The sequence below is a fragment of the Balaenoptera physalus genome, assembly GCF_965194825.1.
Source record: "Balaenoptera physalus genome assembly, chromosome: 20".
Taxonomy (NCBI): domain Eukaryota; kingdom Metazoa; phylum Chordata; class Mammalia; order Artiodactyla; family Balaenopteridae; genus Balaenoptera; species Balaenoptera physalus.
Window position 1 is genome coordinate 6,840,992 of NC_138901.1, and position 19,739 is coordinate 6,860,730.

Consider the following 19,739-nt stretch of genomic DNA (forward strand, 5'->3'; position numbering starts at 1 on the left):
CCCGGAAGGGCCAGGCTGCTGACCCACCTGGACCCGTGACCGGAGGGTGTGCAGTCGCTGCTGCCCCCCCACCGGCAGGCGCTCTGGGATCAGTTGCCGCCTGTTTTGGTCTAAAAACAAAGACGCTGTTGCTGTTCTGGATGACGGGCCTGGCGGGGGGTCTGCACAGCCTCCAGGACCCCCGCGGGGCACTCCCCAGGATCCCCGCTGCCCATCAGCACGGAGGTTCCCAAGGAACCCGAGGTTGGGAGGCCTTCCTCCTGACCCTCTGGCCCAGCTCCCGTCGCTGCTGCACCCGCCCTGATCAGGACTCGGGGTGCACGTTGCTCCTCATTCCGTGCTGGCACTCGGCGCTGGATCATGACGAGCTCAGGTCAGTTTCTGATCCAGATGGTCTCCAGCAAGTCTGGCACCTTCAGGCCCCTGGCTCCCCTCACTCCAGGATTCCAGGATCCCAGCATAAGGAGCCACTGCGTCCCAGGAGTCCTGGTGCATCTCCATTTGGAAGGTGCCAGGTCATCCAGCCCAGCCCCCTCCCCTGCAGAGGCAGGCGCTGCAGCTCGAGGACAGGACAGGGCGGGCAGCCTCCAACCCAGGAGCTCACGAAGGGGGACGGCCCCTGCTGCACCCTGAGGGGACGCCTGCCAGTGCCTCGTCTTGAGCCAGACTCGCCAGCCTGTAGCTTCTTCCCACTCTTGGTCCTTCCAGCAAGGAAGTGAGAGCAGGACCGAGCCGTCCAGTGTGTGAGCTCTGGGGCCTCTGTAGCTTGATGAGCTGCCCTTCACTGTCCGGCTGAGACGAGGGAGCAGGATGACCCCGTCACACCTGGATGGGGCGGGAGTCCTTGTTGACCCCACCCGGTTGCTCTGACCCTATAGGCTGCTCTTCCCAAATTTCATTCACAGGCTCCAAAGCCCGGGGTTAAACCAACATGACCACCTGGGGAAAAAATGCAAACTCCTTCCTTAGAACGTAAGGATCACGCTAGCTCCAGGGTAAGAAGCTGGAAGGGAGCCTCCGTGGGTACCAGGAGGGGTTGTGCCCAAAAACTGGGATCAGAATTACTGGTCGTCCAATCTTCTCCTTGTAAGTCCGCTTATAGGAAGTATTTGAAAGCCCTGGTGACCTCCAGAAGGAAAAGTTTTCTCTCGGTAAGCTGTATTTGGAGAAAAACGTTCTCCCTCCTCGCTCCCCTGGCCCAACTCTGTTGCCCCAACTCCTCCACTCCCTGAAGTCGGGTCCCCAAGTCCTGGAGGTCTGGCCCCTGCCCGGCTCGGGGTTGGCTGTCCTTGACCTGCCGCACCAGCAGTGGAAGGGGCTCATTAAGCGCTGGCTCCGTCGTCGGGGGGACAGAGCAGGGTGCGGGCGGTGGAGGGGACGATGTGCTGTAGCTGACATGATGGATTCCTGGTCAGCCCACGGGGGGAGCCACCTGGGTAATGACAGTGAATGGCTTCCATAGCACCTGGGGCCTGTTTAGCATGACGAGGTCCTCTCCGCGTCTGGTGAGCGATGCATTTGTTGAAAGGGAGAAGGTTGTAAGAGAGAGAGGAGGAGGCTGACGGCAAATAGCGACTGTCTGGGCACAGGACGCCAGGTGCCCCCAGGCTCAGGTCAGACCCAGCTCCCACCTGCAGAGGTGGCACTGAGCTCCCGTTGCCAGCTGGCCACAGGGTCCTCAGGCCCCTCGAGCGGCCCCTCCTGCTTCTGCCGTTGGAGTTCTCTTCCTCCTCCTCCAGAACCGGGCTCACGGAGTGTCACCTGCAGCTCAGTTGCTTTAGAAACTCAGCTGCTCTTTCCCATGACACAGGCCACCCTGGCCCCCGGTGACCCCATCCTGCCTCTCCTCCCAGCCAGAGCCCCCCTCCCACAGGGCAGCAAGGGGACTGCAGGGGGACTCCTCTGGTCTCCCACCTGCAACTTCCTGGGCCCTCGGTGGCAGCCCTTGCAGTGCGACAGAGCCAGGCGGCCGTGGCCTGGAGAGAGGGCACCCGGTGGAGACCAGCCCGTGAAGGTCGTCCGCGCTCGTGTTTTGGTGGTGACGTGGCTGTCTCTGCGAGTTGCTCGCCTCTTTCCTCCCTCTGATGCTTGAGATAATCAGGCGGCAGCAGCCTCTCCGCGAACCTTCTCCCGGAGGCGCTGCAGTGCGTGACAGCTGCAGTGGGTGACGGCACAGTCCAGTCCTTTGTCTCCGTGAGGGACTCAGGGCTCTGGGCTTGAAAATGAGACCCGTCTCTGACACAAAGCCCTCTCAAGTGGAGGACAAATCGGCCAGTGAAGTCAGCTCTCTAACATGTAGTTGAGCCCGGGGTTCCGTTCCCAGCCTGGGGCGGTGGAGACACCTCGGCGTTTTCCTTCGTAGACCTGGTGGAAGGAGTTTCCCTGGTCCTGACCCCAGGCAGCGGGCGGCAGCAGGAGGGGGGGGCAGGGAGCGGAGATTGTGGAATCCGGGGAGCCCCCAGGCAGCCCCGCTGTGGGAGGGAGCGCGCCCTGCCCACGGGACGTCCCAGGGGGGTGTCTCCTCTGGCCCCAGCTGACCCCAGGTGATTTTTCTAGAACTCCTCCAAAGGCAGTGAGCACCAAGGCCCCGTTAGTCCTCTCAGGTTTGCGCCAAGTTGTCAGTTTGCAATGAGCTCCCTCTTCATTTTGCTTCTGAACGGCAGCTGTGCGGCCGTGCCCCCCGACCTCCCTCCTTCCCACGCACCCTGCCTCTTCCCGCCGCCCAGATTAGGGCCCAGACTGTCCAAAAGAGCCGAGCGGGGAGCTCAGGGTGGCGATAAGCTGGCTTGGGTTCCAGGAAGACAAAAGGGAAGAATGAGCACCAAGGGACCGGAAAATCATAAATAAACGTGCTGAGCCGGAAACGTTCTTGTGCGTAATCAGGAATTTGTTCTGCCATCTGTTGAAATGAGGCTGGGGCAGACTTGCAGGAACCCCACCCCGAGCAGGGGCCCGCGGAGCTCCAGACAAGCGGAGAAGCCTTTAAGCTGGTTCCTCCAGGGTGTTCACCATGCCCTCCGCCAGAAGCCCCTGGTGCTGCCAGGACGGGATCTAAAGGTTGGATGGCCTTTGCAAATAGCCGCTTGTTGGGAAAATGTCAGAACATGTCTGACACACGCCAACATCGATTCGTGTCTTCTGCTGATCAAATAAGTTCTGGAGAGACCAAGATGCTGAGTCTGGGAGAGCCGGTTTGCAAATGCCCCTGAATTTGTGTGGACAAGAGCGATCGATTGCCATCCCGGCAGGTGGAACTTGTTCAGGCCTCAGCAGACTCCCTGACCTGCCCCCCGTGCCGTCTACTGGCTCCTGAACGCTCGGCTCCGGCCCGGGTGCGCAGGTCGGCCGGCGTCCGTCGCCGGTGTGCACTGACGGGCCAGGCTCCCTGTCAGGCAGTGGCGAAGGCCGGAAGATAAACTGGGACTGTGTGGAAAGCGCCATTGGCAGAGCTCAGCAGCGGGTCGGCATCCAGACGTCAGCCCCGTGCGCGTCCCTGCCCTTGGCGTCTCCGGCCACTGCGTCCTGGGAGCGGCCTCAGGGTGAGCCTCCCGTGGGGCTGGCCCGGAGATCAGGGACGTGGCCCAAGCCACCCCCAGAAAGAGCTGTGTCGCTGGATGGTCCCTGGAGAGACGTTGGGGCATCACCGGCTGCCTCCGTAGGGCCTCCGCTCCGCCCCACCCCAGCGCTGTGTGTACCTGGGAACACCGGGTGGGGAGCCTCCCTGCCCCCACCAGCCTCCACCCCCATCGTCTTCAAGGAAGCCTGAGCCCAGGAGAAATGAGACGCAGGCCCACCTTACAGGGAGGCTGGGCTTCCTCCTGACTTCCGGCTCTCACTGTCAGCCGCAGGCCGACCAGGGACACTTAGGAGACGCCGACGACAGCGCTGTCCTTCGTGTCCACAGGCCCAGCAGCTGCGGCACCAGAGCCTGGAGCCCTAAACCGCGAAATGGACCACTGTGGACTGTTCTCCCTGGGCCGCCCGCAGGGAGCTCTCAGGCTGGAAGGGGCTGCGGCAGCATCACCGCTTCACTCCCGTTACCAGCCCCCGCCCCCGCCCCCGCAGACGCCGCCCACTCGGGGACACGAACCGCTGGCTCGGCTTGGGGCTCCCCATCTGGCGTTGTTAAAAAAAACGATTCTTTCTAATAAAGGCAGCTCTGGCTCAGGGCAGCCCTCCTCGGCCTGGGTTGTCAGGGACCCGCAGGGCTGCCTTCCCTCTGATTGTGTATTCAGAGCACCACGCACGTTATTCCCATCTCTGTGCTCCCCTCAAAGTGGGTCAGGCGCCGTCCTCCCCGACTGTTGGTGGATAAACTTGAGCCTGCCTCGTGAATTTTCTTGGCCCTGCCCGCCCCACCTCCCCCTGGCTGGTGCCCCAGATTTGTCTTCCAGACCGAGCCAGCAGGGAGAGGTGGGACCCGGTGGTGTTAGCCCGAGAGGCAGAAGGTCCCCAGGAGGAGACCATCACCTGGGAACATAAGGGCTCTGGTTTTACCTGTCCCCAGAATTATCTGTGGCCGCATGGCCTCCTCCCCCGCAGATCTGTGACTGATCTCAGCTGGGTGTCTCCTGGTGGCACTGCTCTGACCTGTCACCACCAGCAGCCTGGGGTCTTCTACGTTTGAGCCATCTGTTCCCCACATCCTGTTGGCTCAGCGTGCCAGGTCAGCATTTGAATTCCTTCATGGTCACTCACTGCTGTCCCCTCACTCTCAACTGCTGCTTCTCAGGGGACCAGGAAGGACCCCCGCTCCCTAATGAAGGTAGCACATGGGCCCCCTCTGACCTTCCAGCCAGCCTTTGTCCTGAGCCTTTGCTGCTGCCCTGCCTACCCTCTCTCTGGGCCACTGTCCAGGGCTCTCCTGGGCCATTAAGGGTCCGGCTTTCCCTTGTTACACAGCCAGTGGAGGGAATCCAGGAAACCCTTTTTATGTACATTTCATTTCAGTCTTAATTTTATTCTTGGTTTTCTAAAAGTTCTCTCTGCAGATGCAAAAGTCAGTTGAAAGAAGAGGAACTGAAGGGTTCTGTCTTAAGGCTTTTAGGGTAGAGTGGACACTTAATCAAAGTTTGCTGAAGGGCCAGCCACGTGTCGCCAAATGACTCCTTTCATTAGCGGCAGGACTGACCTGAGAGCTCCGCTTGGCCCCAAGCAGAGGCCGTGGCTCTCCCGGCCGCACCTGCCCTCTGAGCGGCCTCTGTTGTCAGCAGCTCTGCTCTGCGTGTGGCTGACACGTGTGCTGACCCGGCCATCAGGCAGGGACTCCTGTTCCACCAGGAGGTTAGCAGGCCAGCTGCCTGGACTCTGGCCAGGGAAGGGAGAGTGAGGCCCAGGCGGGCGAGGTGTCTGACGGACACTGATGGTTACAGGCTCGCCTCTGCTCAGAATCAGGCTGCACACAAGCCAGGGTAAACCCCAGGCAGGCAGCCAGGTCAGGCAGCCATATCCGTCTACAGAGCTAGTGTGGCCCAGGGCAACCCTGGAGCTCCGGGGTTTACGTTCAGACCAGGGCAACCCAACACCCTTGTCACAGTACTGCCTCTCCTCTTCCTCGCCTTCCTGTTTTCCCTCTGCATCCAGCCACTGCTTAACAGCTGTCTTAGCTCAGGCTACTGTAACAATACCACGGGCTGGGCGGCTTAAACGGCAGAAATTTATTTTTTCAGTGCTGGGGGCTAGAAGCCCAAGATCAAGGTGCTGTCAAGGTTGGTTTCTGGTGAGGCCTCCCTCCCTGGCTTGTAGACGGCCACCTTCTCACCGTGTCCTCACATGGCCTTTCCTCTGTGTGTGCAGAGAGAGAGCACGTACTCTGGTGTCTCTTTCTCTTCTTAAAAGTGCACGTATCCCATCAGATTAGGGTCCGCCCTTATGACTTCATCTAACCTGTAATACCTCTTTAGAGGCCCTGTCCCCAAATACAGTCACATTGAGGATTAGGGCTTCGACATACGAATCAGAAGCGGGGGACAGTGGCAAGAAGAAAGGGTTACGAAAGGACTGAGCGGCCTTCAGGAAAGGTGACGGTGCTGAAGTTTTATATTTCCAGTCTCTGGGAAGGAGATTAGTCCACGAGCAGCCAGAGGCCCCTCGGCTGCGCTTTCCCAGCGATTACAAATGGAGCTGGCTCTGACGGCTTAAGAATGAAGAATTGAGAGCCTGCCGTCCCCGGCGCCACTTGCCATGCCTTGAGAGTGCGGAAAGTTGAAGGATGAAAAGGCCAGAACTCTTGATTTCGTACTTAAGACTTGATTGCTTCAGAGACTCAAATACCTGCCCTTTATCAACGACCTGCGCCTCCTGACACACTTGGAGGCGGGGAGGCTTTGCCCTGAGTCCTTCTGGAGTAGAATCTCAGTCCCGTAAGTTGATTATGTAAACATCCTTCTCTTCTGCCTCCGTGATGATGATGACGACGACGACAACTACAGAGCTAGAATCCTCCAGAAACCACGGGGGCTGATCCTGCATGGGAAGGTAGTCTGACTGGCTTTAAATTCCCTCCCTTCAGTGGAAACCCAGGTGACTTTTTTGCAAGGGCAGCAATCACAGAATGTCTCATCGACCTGACATGAAATCTGACGCCGGGCCAAGATGCTTCTGGAGCCGAGTGCATCTGCACGGGGAGCTTCCCCTTCTCCCCAGAGGGAAGCCCTCCCAGCCAGAGACAGAGTGTGTCCTGTCTTCTCGGAGCATGAAAGGAGGCCCCACCCCGACCACAGCCTGTGTTCAGGTGGGAGGGTGATGACACAGGAAGGATGGACCCACGCGAGCACCAAAGAACCCGAACAGAATTCCTTTCCAGCCTCGCCCAGCCCCCTACAGAGAGCACGTGCCGACTCCCCCCAGATGACAGGTGGAGGGGACAGCTTAGCCTTGTGTGGCCTTCAGTGGAGGGAGGGGAGGTGTCTCTGATTCACAGAGCAGATATGAGCAGCCCAGGGTCCTCCTGACCCCCAGAGCCCCAAAGTTCAGCTGGCCCTTGGGCCAGAGACGCTCAGCAGGGAAGGGTCATGACTGCGGCTCGACCCGGCTGGGGTCACGAGGATGACCCCAGTACCCTCCTTGGAGCAAAAGGAGAATTAGGGGAGAACTCGGTATTGACAAGTTTTCCTGCTTGCCTGGGCTTTCCGGATGGGAAATCAGGTTTTTGCGACAATAAAAGGAACTGACACGTTTTTGAGCAACTGCTGTGGGCCAGGCCCTGCCCCTGTTCTTCATTGTACCATCTTATTCCATCCTCCCAGCACCCATGAGCTTCCCTCTTTTTTTTTTTTTTGGTTAGGTATCAAGGGGAGGTAGAAAGGAACTTGATTTGATACCAAGGGTGGGGGAATTCTCTCTTTTTTTTTTAGACACCAATTGTACTTGAACATTTGTTATTTTATTTTGTTTATTTATTTAGTTTTGGCTGTGTTGGGTCTTCGTTTCTGTGCGAGGGCTTTCCCTAGTTGTGGCAAGCGGGGGCCACTCTTCATCGCGGTGCAAGGGCCTCTCACTATCGTGGCCTCTCTTGTTGCGGAGCACAGGCTCCAGACGCGCAGGCTCAGTAGTTGTGGCTCACGGGCCTAGTTGCTCCGCGGCATGTAGGATCTTCCCAGACCAGGGCTCGAACCCGTGTCCCCTGCATTAGCAGGCAGACTCTCAACCACTGCGCCACCAGGGAAGCCTAGCATCCCCCTTTTTAAAGGTGATGGAACAGAGGCACTGAGAAGTTAAGTGACCGCCCCGGGATCACACAGTTCGGTGGCAGAATCAGGAGTTGAACCCAGCGTAACTTGAGAACTTAAGCTTGTTTAGAAGAAGGGCAGCGGCCACCTCTCTCCCTCTCTCCTGCTCTTTCCAAGGGGTTAGAGCTTCGCGAGGTGAGCTGCCACTCACACCCCTGGCCTGTGGGTCTTGTGAGCCTGCCCAGTGGCTCTCTTGTTCACAGTCGGTCCTGTTCTTTAAGGAACGGTTACCCAGCCGCCTGCTCCCACTTTTAGGGCCGAGCAACTGCTTGGTCTTCAGTGGTTCTCAGCTCAGGCTGACGTTACCGTCAGTTCCTCCCAGCTCTCCTGAATCTCGGGAGGCCCCAGCCCAGCTCTGATGACGCAGCCTAAGGAGAGACACATGCGTGCCCCAGCACCTCTGAGGGCAGGGCGGTGGTGAAGAAGGAAGCTGGTGCCGGATGCTCCCCCGGACCCAGCTCCCAGCCTGGAGCGCCAGTGCCCGAGCTGGGATGGGCATCCCCGGCCATTCATTCGCATCAGCCCTGGCATGTTGATCCCCTTCTTGGAGAAGAGAGCGCCGTCCTCCTGACAGCCGCCTTGACAGACGGCCTCCACCTCACACGTGTCAGAGCAGAGCCACTTACAGGGCTCCGAGAACAGCAAGGTGTCTGGGGGTAGCATCAGGGCCGGTCCAGAGCTCAGGGGGTTAGGCGGCTCCCCAGGAGGCAGGCCCACCCGGGCGAGGCACGCTGCAGGGCTGGCTTGTGGGGAGGGCCCGGGGCTGCTGACACGGGCCCCGGGGCACCGCTGGGAAGAGTCCGTCAGCTTCGCCCTTGGCTCTTAATCACGGCTTCAAATATATGTGTGCTCTGGGGCCCTCAGGGATTAAGGATGAGGGATCTGGCCTTAGTGGACATGTGTCCCCCTCCTCCGTGACAGCTGTGTTCCTTCCAGTGCCTGCAGAGGACACAGCAGGGGTCAGGGCCGGGCACGGGCCACTGGGCAGAGCCCTCCTGCGTTCCAGAGAAGCTCTGTTCCAGCTCGAACTTCCACCAGAATGTCCCTCTGACCCAATGACCCAGGACCACAGGCCACCTCCCCAGCCCTACCCAGCAGTGCCTTCCCTCTGCAGGGCAGGTCGCCCTGGTGGGCACAGCCCGGGGAACTGATAGCCTCTTTTTCCTTTAGCTTTTTAAAGACTGGCCCAGTATCACACCTCAGGCCTAGGTTTTAAGTGTCTCGTGCAAATCAGGGCAGGTGACCGAGGGTTACAGGGAGGAGACCTGGGCTGAGGTTGGGGGCAGGGGGCAGAGATCTTTCTGATTCCCAACAGGTCAGGTGTTTCACTCACACACCGCCACGGAGCACACGGTCACAGTAAACCCATGTTGCCCCATCAAAATATAATGCGAGCCAACTGGGGAATTTTCGATTTTGTGGTAGTCACATCTGAACATTTAATTAATTTTAATAATATGCTTATCCAACCTAAGATACCAAAAATACCTTTTCAACATGGAACCAATATGAGAAAATGATGAATGAGCTAGTTTACATTCCTTTTTCACACTGAGTCTTTGAAATCCACTGTGTGTTTTAGACTTCGGCATGGCTCATTTTGGGCCGGCCACATTCAAGCTCTCGGGAGCCCCATGTGGCTCACGGCTGCCGTGGCGGACAGCACAGCTGCACGTGCTTCTCTTTCAGAGCTCGAGGGTTTTACTGCCACCTGCTAGGAGGGCCCTCAGAAGCATTCAGCATGCCCAGAGGTAGCCCATGCATAATTCCAAAGCCAGTCTTGGGGAAGGAGCAGAATGGTAAAACCATCATGAGGGATCCCATGTCCCATCATCACACTTTCAGAGTGACAGCCTAATGGGGCACGGGGGCAGGCAGGGGGCTCCTGGGAGAGCTCTGCCCTGCCCTCCTCCAGGCAGGGAGAGTCTTGGCCCGAGCTCCCCAACTCCGGTGATGCTCAGGCAGGTGGCCCGAGCTCCCCAACTCCGGTGATGCTCAGGCAGGTGGCCCGGCTCATGCCAGCCCCACACAGACCCCAGAATCCTGTAAGGAAGGTGGAGCTCTGCACAGCCTCACTGCCACTCCAAGTGCCTGGGAGAGCCCCACCATGGCCCAGAGGCCAAGGCAGAGCCCCGGAAGGAACCCTCCCCTCTCCAGCGCCAGCGCAACCCACCCAAGGGTGGGTTCCAGTGCACGAAGGCTGGAACTGGCTTCTGACCACTCTGACCTCCGCCTTGACCCACAGCCCCAAGACAGGCATACTGGGGCCACTGGTTGGACTCCCAGAGCCCCGGACCCAGACCTCAGACCCCTGCTCATCTCCACTTGGCCCCAAGAACGAGTCAACTCCGACTCCTGTGAGGTCTGGGCCAGTTCACCTCTTTATGCAGCCGAGGCCCCAGGGTGGAGGGGCGTCCGGGAGAGCAAAGGGAGGAACCAGGAGGGGCTGAGAAGTCCACATTCAGGGTTGTTTGTTTTTTCACTCTCATCCCCTTATGAGTCTGGACCACCTTTACCCTTTGGCAGGAGTTCAGAGGATGTCGGCTCACCGGCCCAACTCTCTGCAGAGGAGAGAGGCTCTGAGGTCAGATAGACAGACAGCCGTGAGGCAAGACAGCTCCCAGCGGGGGCCCCTCATCTGACTCTTGCTCATGAAGAAGGGAGGAGCAGGAGTCCTCCGCGGACAGCGGCGTTTCTCCTCTGCCCGCTCGAGGGAACTCATGGATGACTCGTTAATGTCGTGAGACTGCATCTTGATATAAAGTATTACCTTGACCTCCATACTTGAGGCTGCTGACGTCCCCAGGACAGAAAGCTAGTACTGACATGACCCCACTGACCTGCCACCATCCTGATACTGTCACCCCGGACGTGCCTGTGCTGGAGGGCCATTCCTGGTGTAAATTTTACTTTTAACCTGACCTCCGCAGAAAAGGAGGCGGAAAGATGTCTCCTCTAAGCTGTGCTGCCAGGGCTCGGGATCTGTACCGAGATTAGGACTTGCCTCCTGCTCCTGTCTCCCTCCCTCCCTCCCAAGGCAGCGCATGTGGGGAGAGCGGGGAGCAGCTCCAGGTGGATGGATATGCTGAGGGCGGAACACTGCGGCGGAAGCGGTGAAATCCCGGGGCCCTGACCCCCTGTCGCCGCCCTCACCAGGCTGCTCCTTCCCTCCTGCACCGCGAGGGGGACAGCCGACAGGTTCTTCCACGTCAGCTCTGGCGCCCGGTTCCCCTGTGACCCCCACATGGTCTTCTTCCCTGGGCTTGGACGTCCTGAGACAGGGATCTCCCCATCTACCCCCCTGCCCCTCCGCAACTCATGTGGCTGTTAGCCAGTTCTTTCTTTTGTAGTAATTTGTGTCCTGTAAGTTCCACCCGGTGGGCCCCCTCGACTGTAGGCTCCAGAGGACCAAGACCATAACTGCTGGCTCAGAGCACCATCCCCAGATGCCCAGAACAGTATCAGCACAGGGGGCCCTCAGTACATCTTTGCTGAATGAACGAATGAATGGATGTGTGAATGGTCCTGGTGAGCCCCTTGAGCCACACAAAACAAGCGCAGCTGTTTTTACATGGGCTCTTACCGCAGGTATTAAAAAAGAAGTCTCCTGATCCCCCTCGTCACCCGGCAGCTGCCTCTTCCGAGGCCGTCAGCCACTCCTCGGGTGACGTGTGTCAGGCCCTCACCTCCTCCCCCCGCAGCATCCTCCCCGGCAACTCGCTGCACCTCCTCACCCCTTGGAGCAGGACTCCTGTGCGGGAGGCGGGCGGATGCAGGTGGGTGCGGACCGCTACCCTGTCCATCACGTGGGCTCCCTGAGCACAGCCCGTGAGGCTCAGAGAGAAGCCCAGCCCGCCTTGCCCTCGGGGAACTGTGAGGCCTGCTCACCCAGACGGCAGGACCGCCCGCGCCCTGCCCCCCTCTCCCAAGCGGCCACCCCCGCCTCCCACACGGCCGCGACCAGGTGGCGCGAGCTGCCAGTGGCCGCGCCCGAGCCCTGGGCATCCTGTGTGCACTGAGAACCCTGCTCTCCGCCGAACTTCCTGGCCGTGTTTGTCACTCACAACCTGTCATCCTCATTTCATCTTGATTTATTATCAGATCTAATGAGTTTTTGGAGCAGCTATCTCCCAGGGACGGGACGATCAATCTAGGAGATGGCTGTTGAACTCTGCTTCCCCGGCAATGAGGGGAGGGAAGGGCCGGGAGCAGACGAGTGTGGTCCAGAGGGCAGGGCCGGGCGGCCCTGGTGCCAGGACCCCTCAAGGTCAGAGCCGCCGGTCAGGGCTGTCCAGACAGCTCGCCTTGAAGTCAGCGAGCCAGTTTCTGCCTGCGTTTCTTACAGCCTCTTGGAGATGTAGGGCTGAGGAGGAAGATGAGCAGAGAAACACCAGCCAGCATCCCAGCTGCACGTCCCAACAGCCAACTTCTCCCTGCCTCCTCCACGCCCACCAGACCCAGGGCCCCGCGGCCGAGCAACAGAGGATTTCCCCACTTGCCTCTTCGCCAGTCCGTGCTGGCCTCGGCCTGGGCCAGGAGTAGCGCCGGGTCACCGGGGGACACTCCGCTAGTGGCACGACAGGATTGAGCTCTTGTCTTACAGCAGCTGCCCCCTTTGCCCCAACCCTGGTGGCCCACCTCTGCTGGCAGAAGTGTCAGCTGCAGCCTCCTGAACAGCTAATCAGCAGGCGGCCCGGGGGCCAGCTGTAGCCGCCCCACCCGCTCAGCTCTGCTTCGTAACCCTTTCTGGCCCAGGACAGATCCCCTGGCACACGGGGGACTCCGCCTCCACCCCGTCCACCCTCTCCCCTGGGGGCCCCCCTCACATCCTGCCCCAGCTTCCTGGGTGCGGTTCTGCCACACAGATCTCTGGCCCGCACACCCCTCCCGCACCCACCCTGAGAAATGTGACGAGCCAGACTGCCGGGGTCCTGGGTGTCCCCGAGGAAACAGGGAGGCCCTCACGGGGTGTCCTGTCCCAGCCCCGAGAGGGTTCAGCCAGAGGCAGCTCCTGGACTGAGACCTCAAGGGAGGGACTGGGTCACCGCTTGCCCGTTGACCGACCAGAGCTGGCGGGATCTGGGATCCCCCTCAGTCGTGGGGCCCTGGGAATCAGGGGCAGCGGGGCCGGAGCCGGGTGAGAGCATCAGAAACAAATCATCGTCTTTACTGGCAATTTTCACAGGCCTGTTCCCTGGCTCCCCTCCCCCCATCCTGTCCCCAGCAGTGTCGGCAGCTCTGATGAAAAGGAACAGATGACATTTCTGTTGAGCCCACTTCCAAGTGTCATTGTGGGAAAACATTGGTCTGGCTCCCCGTGAATCCTGGAAGAAAGGCCTCTTCCTTCCAGGGAGTGGGGAGGGTATGACGTGGCCCGAGGGGACAGTGGGGAGACCCCCAGCCTCCCACTCGGGAGGAGCCCTGAGCTTCCGATGGGCCGACAGTCAGGAGCTGCGTAGCTGGCAGGCAGTCTCTTCAGCCACTGTTCCTTCACGCTCGCCTGTGTCACTCCCTGAGAAGTGTCAGGTGTCATCATGGGCTCTACCTGAGCGATGGGGGCCCGGGCTGGAGGGGCTGTCAGGTCTGGTCTGAACAGAGACAGCAGCGGTTTATGGGCTCCAACACTGGAGACAGGGACACCGGTGGTCCCTGGGTGTGCCGAGTGGCTAAGGGTGGCGGTTCTGGGAGATCTGGATAACAGATGCAAGAAGCCAGAGACTCAGAGAGAGACTGCTCGATCTGGAAGTATGTCTGTCTTCTGGGAGCACCGGCTGGGAAGCCCGGCTCTGGGTATGAGACCCACAGGAGGGCCGCTGTAAGAGGTGCAGCCAGCCTGGAGCTCTGTTTGCTCTGAACAGATAGATCATGGGTCCCCTACCGCTTCTGCAGCAAACCCGGGTCAGAGTTACTCCCTGTCATTCTGTGCCTCCTGCCTGTGCCACCAGGCCCAGGAGAACAGAGCCACATGCCCTTGGCCTCCAGCCTTGGACTCAGCTCCCACCAGCCTTGAGCTTTGGTGCCATTTCTTCCCTCGAGTGACCCCAGGTACCTTCCTTCCCGGTGTTGGCCCCTGAGTGCCTGCCCGCACTCTTCGCTGTCGCCCCTTAGCTGTCCCTAGCAGGTGCCCTGGCCCAGGAGGACACCTCCTCCCAAGTGCTCTGTGCCCCTTACCCCTCCACCCCTGCTCCTCAGACACACGTTCTTTAAGCCAAAGGAGAATCAGGAAGCTGGCAGGAAACCCCCCAACCCCCAGACCCCTGGGGCCGGTAAGGGAGCCGGGAAGTGCCTGGCCAGGAGCCTGCACTCCTCTGAGAAGACAGCGCGTGGCTCCGCTGCTGACCCCCCGTGCAGCCCCCATCGTGCCCAGCCCTCACCCCCAGACACCTTCCCTCACCTGCTGGCGTGGGGCGTGCACGGCATGTCCCCAGCGGCAGCAGCCACTGCTGACCTGCCCCAGAGTGTGGCCCTCACGGCCACAGGAATTTAGTGGTTCTTTCTCATGGGGCTCGGGTCCCTCGGCAGGCGCCCCCAGACCAGAGGCTGTCCCAGGTGGGCCTGCCCCTCCTGCCCTGGCTGACTCCCCTCCTGTTTTCCAGCTTTCACCATCATGATCGTGCTGGCCCTGGTCCGCATCGGGCATGGGCGTGGGGAGGGGCACCCGCCGCTGGCCGACTTCTCCGGGGTCCGGAACCTGTTCGGCGTGTGCGTCTACTCCTTCATGTGCCAGCACTCCCTGCCGTCCCTCGTCACCCCCGTCTCCTCCAAGCGCCACCTCACGCGCCTGGTCTTCCTGGACTACGTGCTGATCCTGGCCTTCTACGGCCTCCTCTCCTTCACCGCCATCTTCTGCTTCCGCGGTGACAGCCTCCTGGACATGTACACCCTCAACTTTGCGCGCTGCGATGTCGTGGGCCTGGCGGCCGTGCGCTTCTTCCTGGGCCTCTTCCCCGTCTTCACCATCAGCACCAACTTCCCCATCATCGCCGTGACCCTGCGCAACAACTGGAAGACACTTTTCCACCGAGAGGGGGGCACGTACCCCTGGGTGGTGGACCGCGTGGTGTTCCCCACCATCACCCTGCTGCCCCCTGTGCTGGTGGCCTTCTGCACCCACGACCTGGAGTCCCTGGTGGGCATCACGGGGGCCTACGCGGGCACGGGCATCCAGTACGTCATCCCCGCCTTCCTGGTGTACCTCTGCCGCAAGGACAGCCAGCTGGCCTTCGGCTACGGGACCGTCAACAAGCACGGGTCCCCTTTCCGCCACACCTTCTGGGTGGGCTTTGTGCTGCTCTGGGCTTTCTCCTGCTTCTTCTTTGTCACCGCCAACATCGTCCTCAGCGAGACTAAGCTCTGATGGCAGGACAAGTCTGGTGACGAGAGGGGTGGGGGCCACCCGCCCTCCCCGCTGGCAGAGCCAAGAGCTAGTTGCCTCCCAGGTCTCCGTGGGGCAGGCCAGGCCTGGGCTCGTGGAGGGCACCCTCCACGCCTCCAGCTGGGGGCTCCTCCCCACCCGGGATTCCGCACAGCCTGCACTTCGCCTCACTCGCCGGGGTCACCCTCCTCCAGGTCCTCCTGCCTGGGGCTGCCCCCAGCCAGCCGAGTCCCACAACCGGGGCACACGGCTGCTCCCAGATTCTAGGACTGGTTACTGGGATCGAGCCCTGTGCTTTCACACACCCCACCACCAGGGCGGGCTCTTCCCCCGGAAGGGTGGAGACGCAGTGCTGGCACTGCCACTATTTATACCAGACACGTGTCCCCCCACCCCTTACCCCGCTCTCCCAGTCCCTCCCGCATCCTTGTCTGGGAAATCTCCATTAGGGCAACCCCAGGCCCTACCCCTCCTCTCTACTGGGCCTGGCAGGGCTCACCTTCCCACCAGGCCTGGAGGTGCCGAGTGCCTCTCCTAGGGGAGTGCCTGGCCAGCTGACGACAAGGACCATAAGTGCTAATTGGCACCAGGGTCCCCAGACCAGAGCTGGGAGGGCCCTGCTGTGGGCGCCGGCTCCTGTCCTGGGCTCCGGAGCCCACGATGACTCCGGAGCAGCGGGTGGGAGCAGCCTTTCTGCACGGGCACAGCAGCCCACGCACGGGGTTTAAAGCCCAGAGCGCGCGACCCCTGAAAGGGAGCCTCGGGCTTCCTGCGGGGGGTGGGGGGGGGGCGCAGCGTACAAGGGCCACCAGAGGGGAGCTACCCCCAGCTGTCACCGCAGTGGCCTGGGAGCGCCCCAGGCATGGAGCCCGTGGTTCCCAGCCTGTGAGAGAGGTCGGGCCTGCCCCCCAGCACATGGAGCAGAAGCTCTTACCTTACAGAAAAAACCCTGAGAAACCCATGCACAGACTCCAGCAAAACCCCAACCATTTACATTTCAGTCTGAATAAAGCGCAGCTGTGGGGGTGCCCCGGCCCTGCCCCTGCTCCATCACTAACGGTGGCTCCCCCCGGCCCTGCCCCCGCTCCATCACTAACGGTGGCCCCCCCCGGCCCTGCCCCCCCGGCCCTGCCCCCGCTCCATCACTAACGGTGGCTCCTCCCCCCGGCCCTGCCCCCCCGGCCCTGCCCCCGCTCCATCACTAACGGTGGCCCCCCCCGGCCCTGCCCCCCCGGCCCTGCCCCTGCTCCATCACTAACGGTGGCTCCCCCCGGCCCTGCCCCCGCTCCATCACTAACGGTGGCTCCTCCCCCCGTTCCTGCCCCCCCGGCCCTGCCCCCGCTCCATCACTAACGGTGGCTCCTCCCCCCGGCCCTGCCCCCCCGGCCCTGCCCCCGCTCCATCACTAACGGTGGCCCCCCCCGGCCCTGGCCCCCCGGCCCTGCCCCCGCTCCATCACTAACGGTGGCCCGCCCCGGCCCTGCCCCCCCGGCCCTGCCCCTGCTCCATCACTAACGGTGGCCCCTCCCCCCGGCCCTGCCCCCCCGGCCCTGCCCCCGCTCCATCACTAACGGTGGCCCCCCCCGGCCCTGCCCCCCCGGCCCTGCCCCTGCTCCATCACTAACGGTGGCTCCCCCCGGCCCTGCCCCCGCTCCATCACTAACGGTGGCTCCTCCCCCCGTTCCTGCCCCCCCGGCCCTGCCCCCGCTCCATCACTAACGGTGGCTCCTCCCCCCGGCCCTGCCCCCCCGGCCCTGCCCCCGCTCCATCACTAACGGTGGCTCCTCCCCCCGGCCCTGCCCCCGCTCCATCACTAACGGTGGCTCCTCCCCCCGGAGCCGAGCTGTGGGTGCTCAGCGTTCACTCTCCGTGTCCCTCGGGCGCTGTGGGGTGAGACGGGGCCCCGGCCACCATTCCCATGGAAGGAGGGCCAGATTCCCGGGCACCTCACCAGCTCCACGTACTCCCCTCCCCCCCCAACAATCATGCATGCACCTGCTGGGCCCGCCTTCCTCGAGACACAGGTGACCCTAAAGAACTCTGCATTTTCAATGTGCCTTCTCCTGCTTCAGGGCCTGGGGGCTCCTCCTGACCCTCCCTCGTGTGGCCCCGGCCCTGGGCCTAATCCCACTTGTCCTGGAGCCCAGAGCAGCTCGACCAGGAGCAGCCTCTGGGATGGGGTCTCGGCCCTTCCCCCTCCCTCCGTTGATTTCAGTGCCTTGCTCAGCTCTCCAGGGAACCCCTTGGCAGCCTCCCCCCTGCATCTCACCGTCATCGAACTTTGGACAGAGCGAGGACGCCAGGTCTCCTGGGGCCCACGGCGGTCTCAGGGCAGGGGGACGTGGGATTTGCAAGAACATGGGGAGTCCACAGGCGGCCCCAGCCCTCCCCTATGGCCCCCTGGCAGCCCCGGCCTGTGAGAGTCCCGTGTCCTAATCGGCCGCGATCTGCTGTCTCTCTTTTGCTGCACATCTTCAGTTCTCACAGCTCATCTGGCGTATTGTTATTTTCCATCCTCGTGAAAGAAGGACGCCTCTTCCCCGTTTGCCATCGTGGCTGCTTCCCAGGAGGCCTGGTGGGGTGGGCGGGGCCGGGGGCCTCCACGAGGCCCCGTCCCCCGTGGCTCGGACCCCGCCTGGAGCTGCCAGGCTGTTTGCTGAACACTCAATTAAAACATCTGTACTTACCCTTCTCCAATTACATTCCCTCTTGCTTAAGGACAAAGCAAATTAAATCATCCCGCCGCCTCAGGCTCCAATCCAAATTTTGGACACAAATTTACTAGCATGATAAAGCCAGTTTGAGTTATGTGGCAGTCTGGAGCCACGCAGCAGTGGAGCCGAATGGCTGCATTCCCCTCCACCTCCGAGCTGGGCAACCACAGTCCCGGAAGGAATTGGCCGGAGGTGAGCACGTCACTGGGTTCCTTTGCTCCTTGGTGTTTGCCTGCTGTCTGTCGTGCTAGAGGTCATATGGGGTCAGCTTCCTCTCTACTGCTGATGGCCTGGGGGAGGGGGCGCGAGGACCGTGACAGCTAGACGTTCCCAGGTGATGCTTGTTCACCTTGCCCATGCAGCACATTCGCCTGTGAGTTTTTACATCAGCTTGCGGAGGTGGGCCAGTTGGGTCATGGTCTCCGTTCTACCGATGGGCCCTGCGGTCTGTGGTGGGGAAGCCAGAAGAGGATGCCAGCCCAACCTGCCCCAGGTACAAGTGTCGCTGTGGAGGAGAACATAAACTCAGCAGGCTCCACCCGACGCCATTCACCCGCACTGCCCCAGACTGGCCCCGAGGGCAGGCCAGGTCAAGGTGGGAGGCAGCCTTCTCTGTCTCGTTCCCTGCCGAAGCACTGGAGCCTCGTGCCATCGCGCCAGCGGCTCCTGGCTGTTCCCTCACCTGAGGCCAGAGAGATGACTGCAGGCTTATGGATGGGACAGATGGCAGGTGACAGGCCAGGAGGCACTGCTGAGTCGTGGGAGGTGGGCAGCGGGCACCTCGCCAGGCCCTGAGACACACACCTGTTCCCGCCAAATGGGGGCCAGGAGCGGCCTCAGCAATGGGCAGAGGCTAAAGTCAGAGTGGGGGGAGGGCAGGGGCTGCCCTCACCTCATGGGGAACCAGCCCAGGGGAAGAGGCTGGTGTGTGTGTGACACTGGGCCAGCGAAGGCTGAGGCCATGCCTGTCTAGGGACCGGGTCCCTGATCAGGGCTGACACCTGGCTCTTCCACAACCAGGATCCAGAGCTGCAGGAGGGAGGTTCACGATCCCTCTCCCCGCGGCCTGGGGCTCATGGTGTCGATTGGAGAAAGGGGGAAGTGACATCTACTAGTGCCTGGTGTGTGCGGGCACGGTGCTGGGCACTTTCCACGTGGACCTTGGTGGCATAACTTGGCGGATTAAGAGCGTAGACCGAGAAGTCGGACCTGCCACTTGCAGGCAGCAAACCCCGTGCTCTCTCCTCCTGTCCTTTGTAACATGGGGAGGATAGTACCTGCATCACTGACCCGTATGGGGCTGAAGTCCTGAGCACCTGACACAGAAGTGTTCAATAAAGCTCTTAGGTACTGAGCCCAGCTCCCTTGTCCCTTGCCAGCCATACTGCACGTGTACCACATACCTCTAGACTCGTTGAAGACCCCTGGTTTGGGTCCTCAGGCACCTAACCGGTCTCATAGCCTCCTGATGAGTCAAGTGGCTTCTTGTGAGCAAGCACCTGCCACCATTCAGAAGCGGGAAATGGACTTGAATTCTCTAGGGCTTTGGGGAGGGCGTGGTCTCTGGTCCCCCGACTTCCCCAGGAAACTGAAGGACAGACAGCCTTCCCCCGTCACAGAGCCACACTCAGGCCAGGCTGGGGAGCTCTGGAGCCAAGACCGAAGCTCAAGTATCCTAAGTGAGGGCATCGGGCCCCCTCCCCACACACAGGCCCCGGGAAAGAGGTGGTGTGGACCGTGAGCCACTCAGGAAAGACAGGAAGAAACACAGCGATGGCCGCAGCAGGAGGGAACGGGGGAAGACAGGAGGAGTTTCTACTGCTGAGATGTGACCAAAGGCCTCTCCCTGTGTCCCACCCAGCATTTGGGTGTCTGGTGTCCGGGTTCACTGGCTGTGCTACACCGTCACACCCTTGTGTG

The 19,739-nt window shown here is 61.2% G+C and overlaps 1 protein-coding gene across 1 annotated transcript; it reads left to right on the forward strand.

Annotated features, from left to right (window-relative positions):
* The first annotated feature begins 12,192 nt into the window (after positions 1-12,192).
* LOC309649916 (transmembrane protein 104) lies at positions 12,193-16,133 on the forward strand. Its single transcript, XM_082440551.1, has 2 exons — positions 12,193-13,775; positions 14,327-16,133. Exon 2 carries the CDS (start codon positions 14,338-14,340, stop codon positions 15,085-15,087), a length of 750 nt encoding a protein of 249 aa, XP_082296677.1. The 5' UTR covers positions 12,193-13,775; positions 14,327-14,337; the 3' UTR covers positions 15,088-16,133.
* The last annotated feature ends 3,606 nt before the right edge of the window (positions 16,134-19,739 follow it).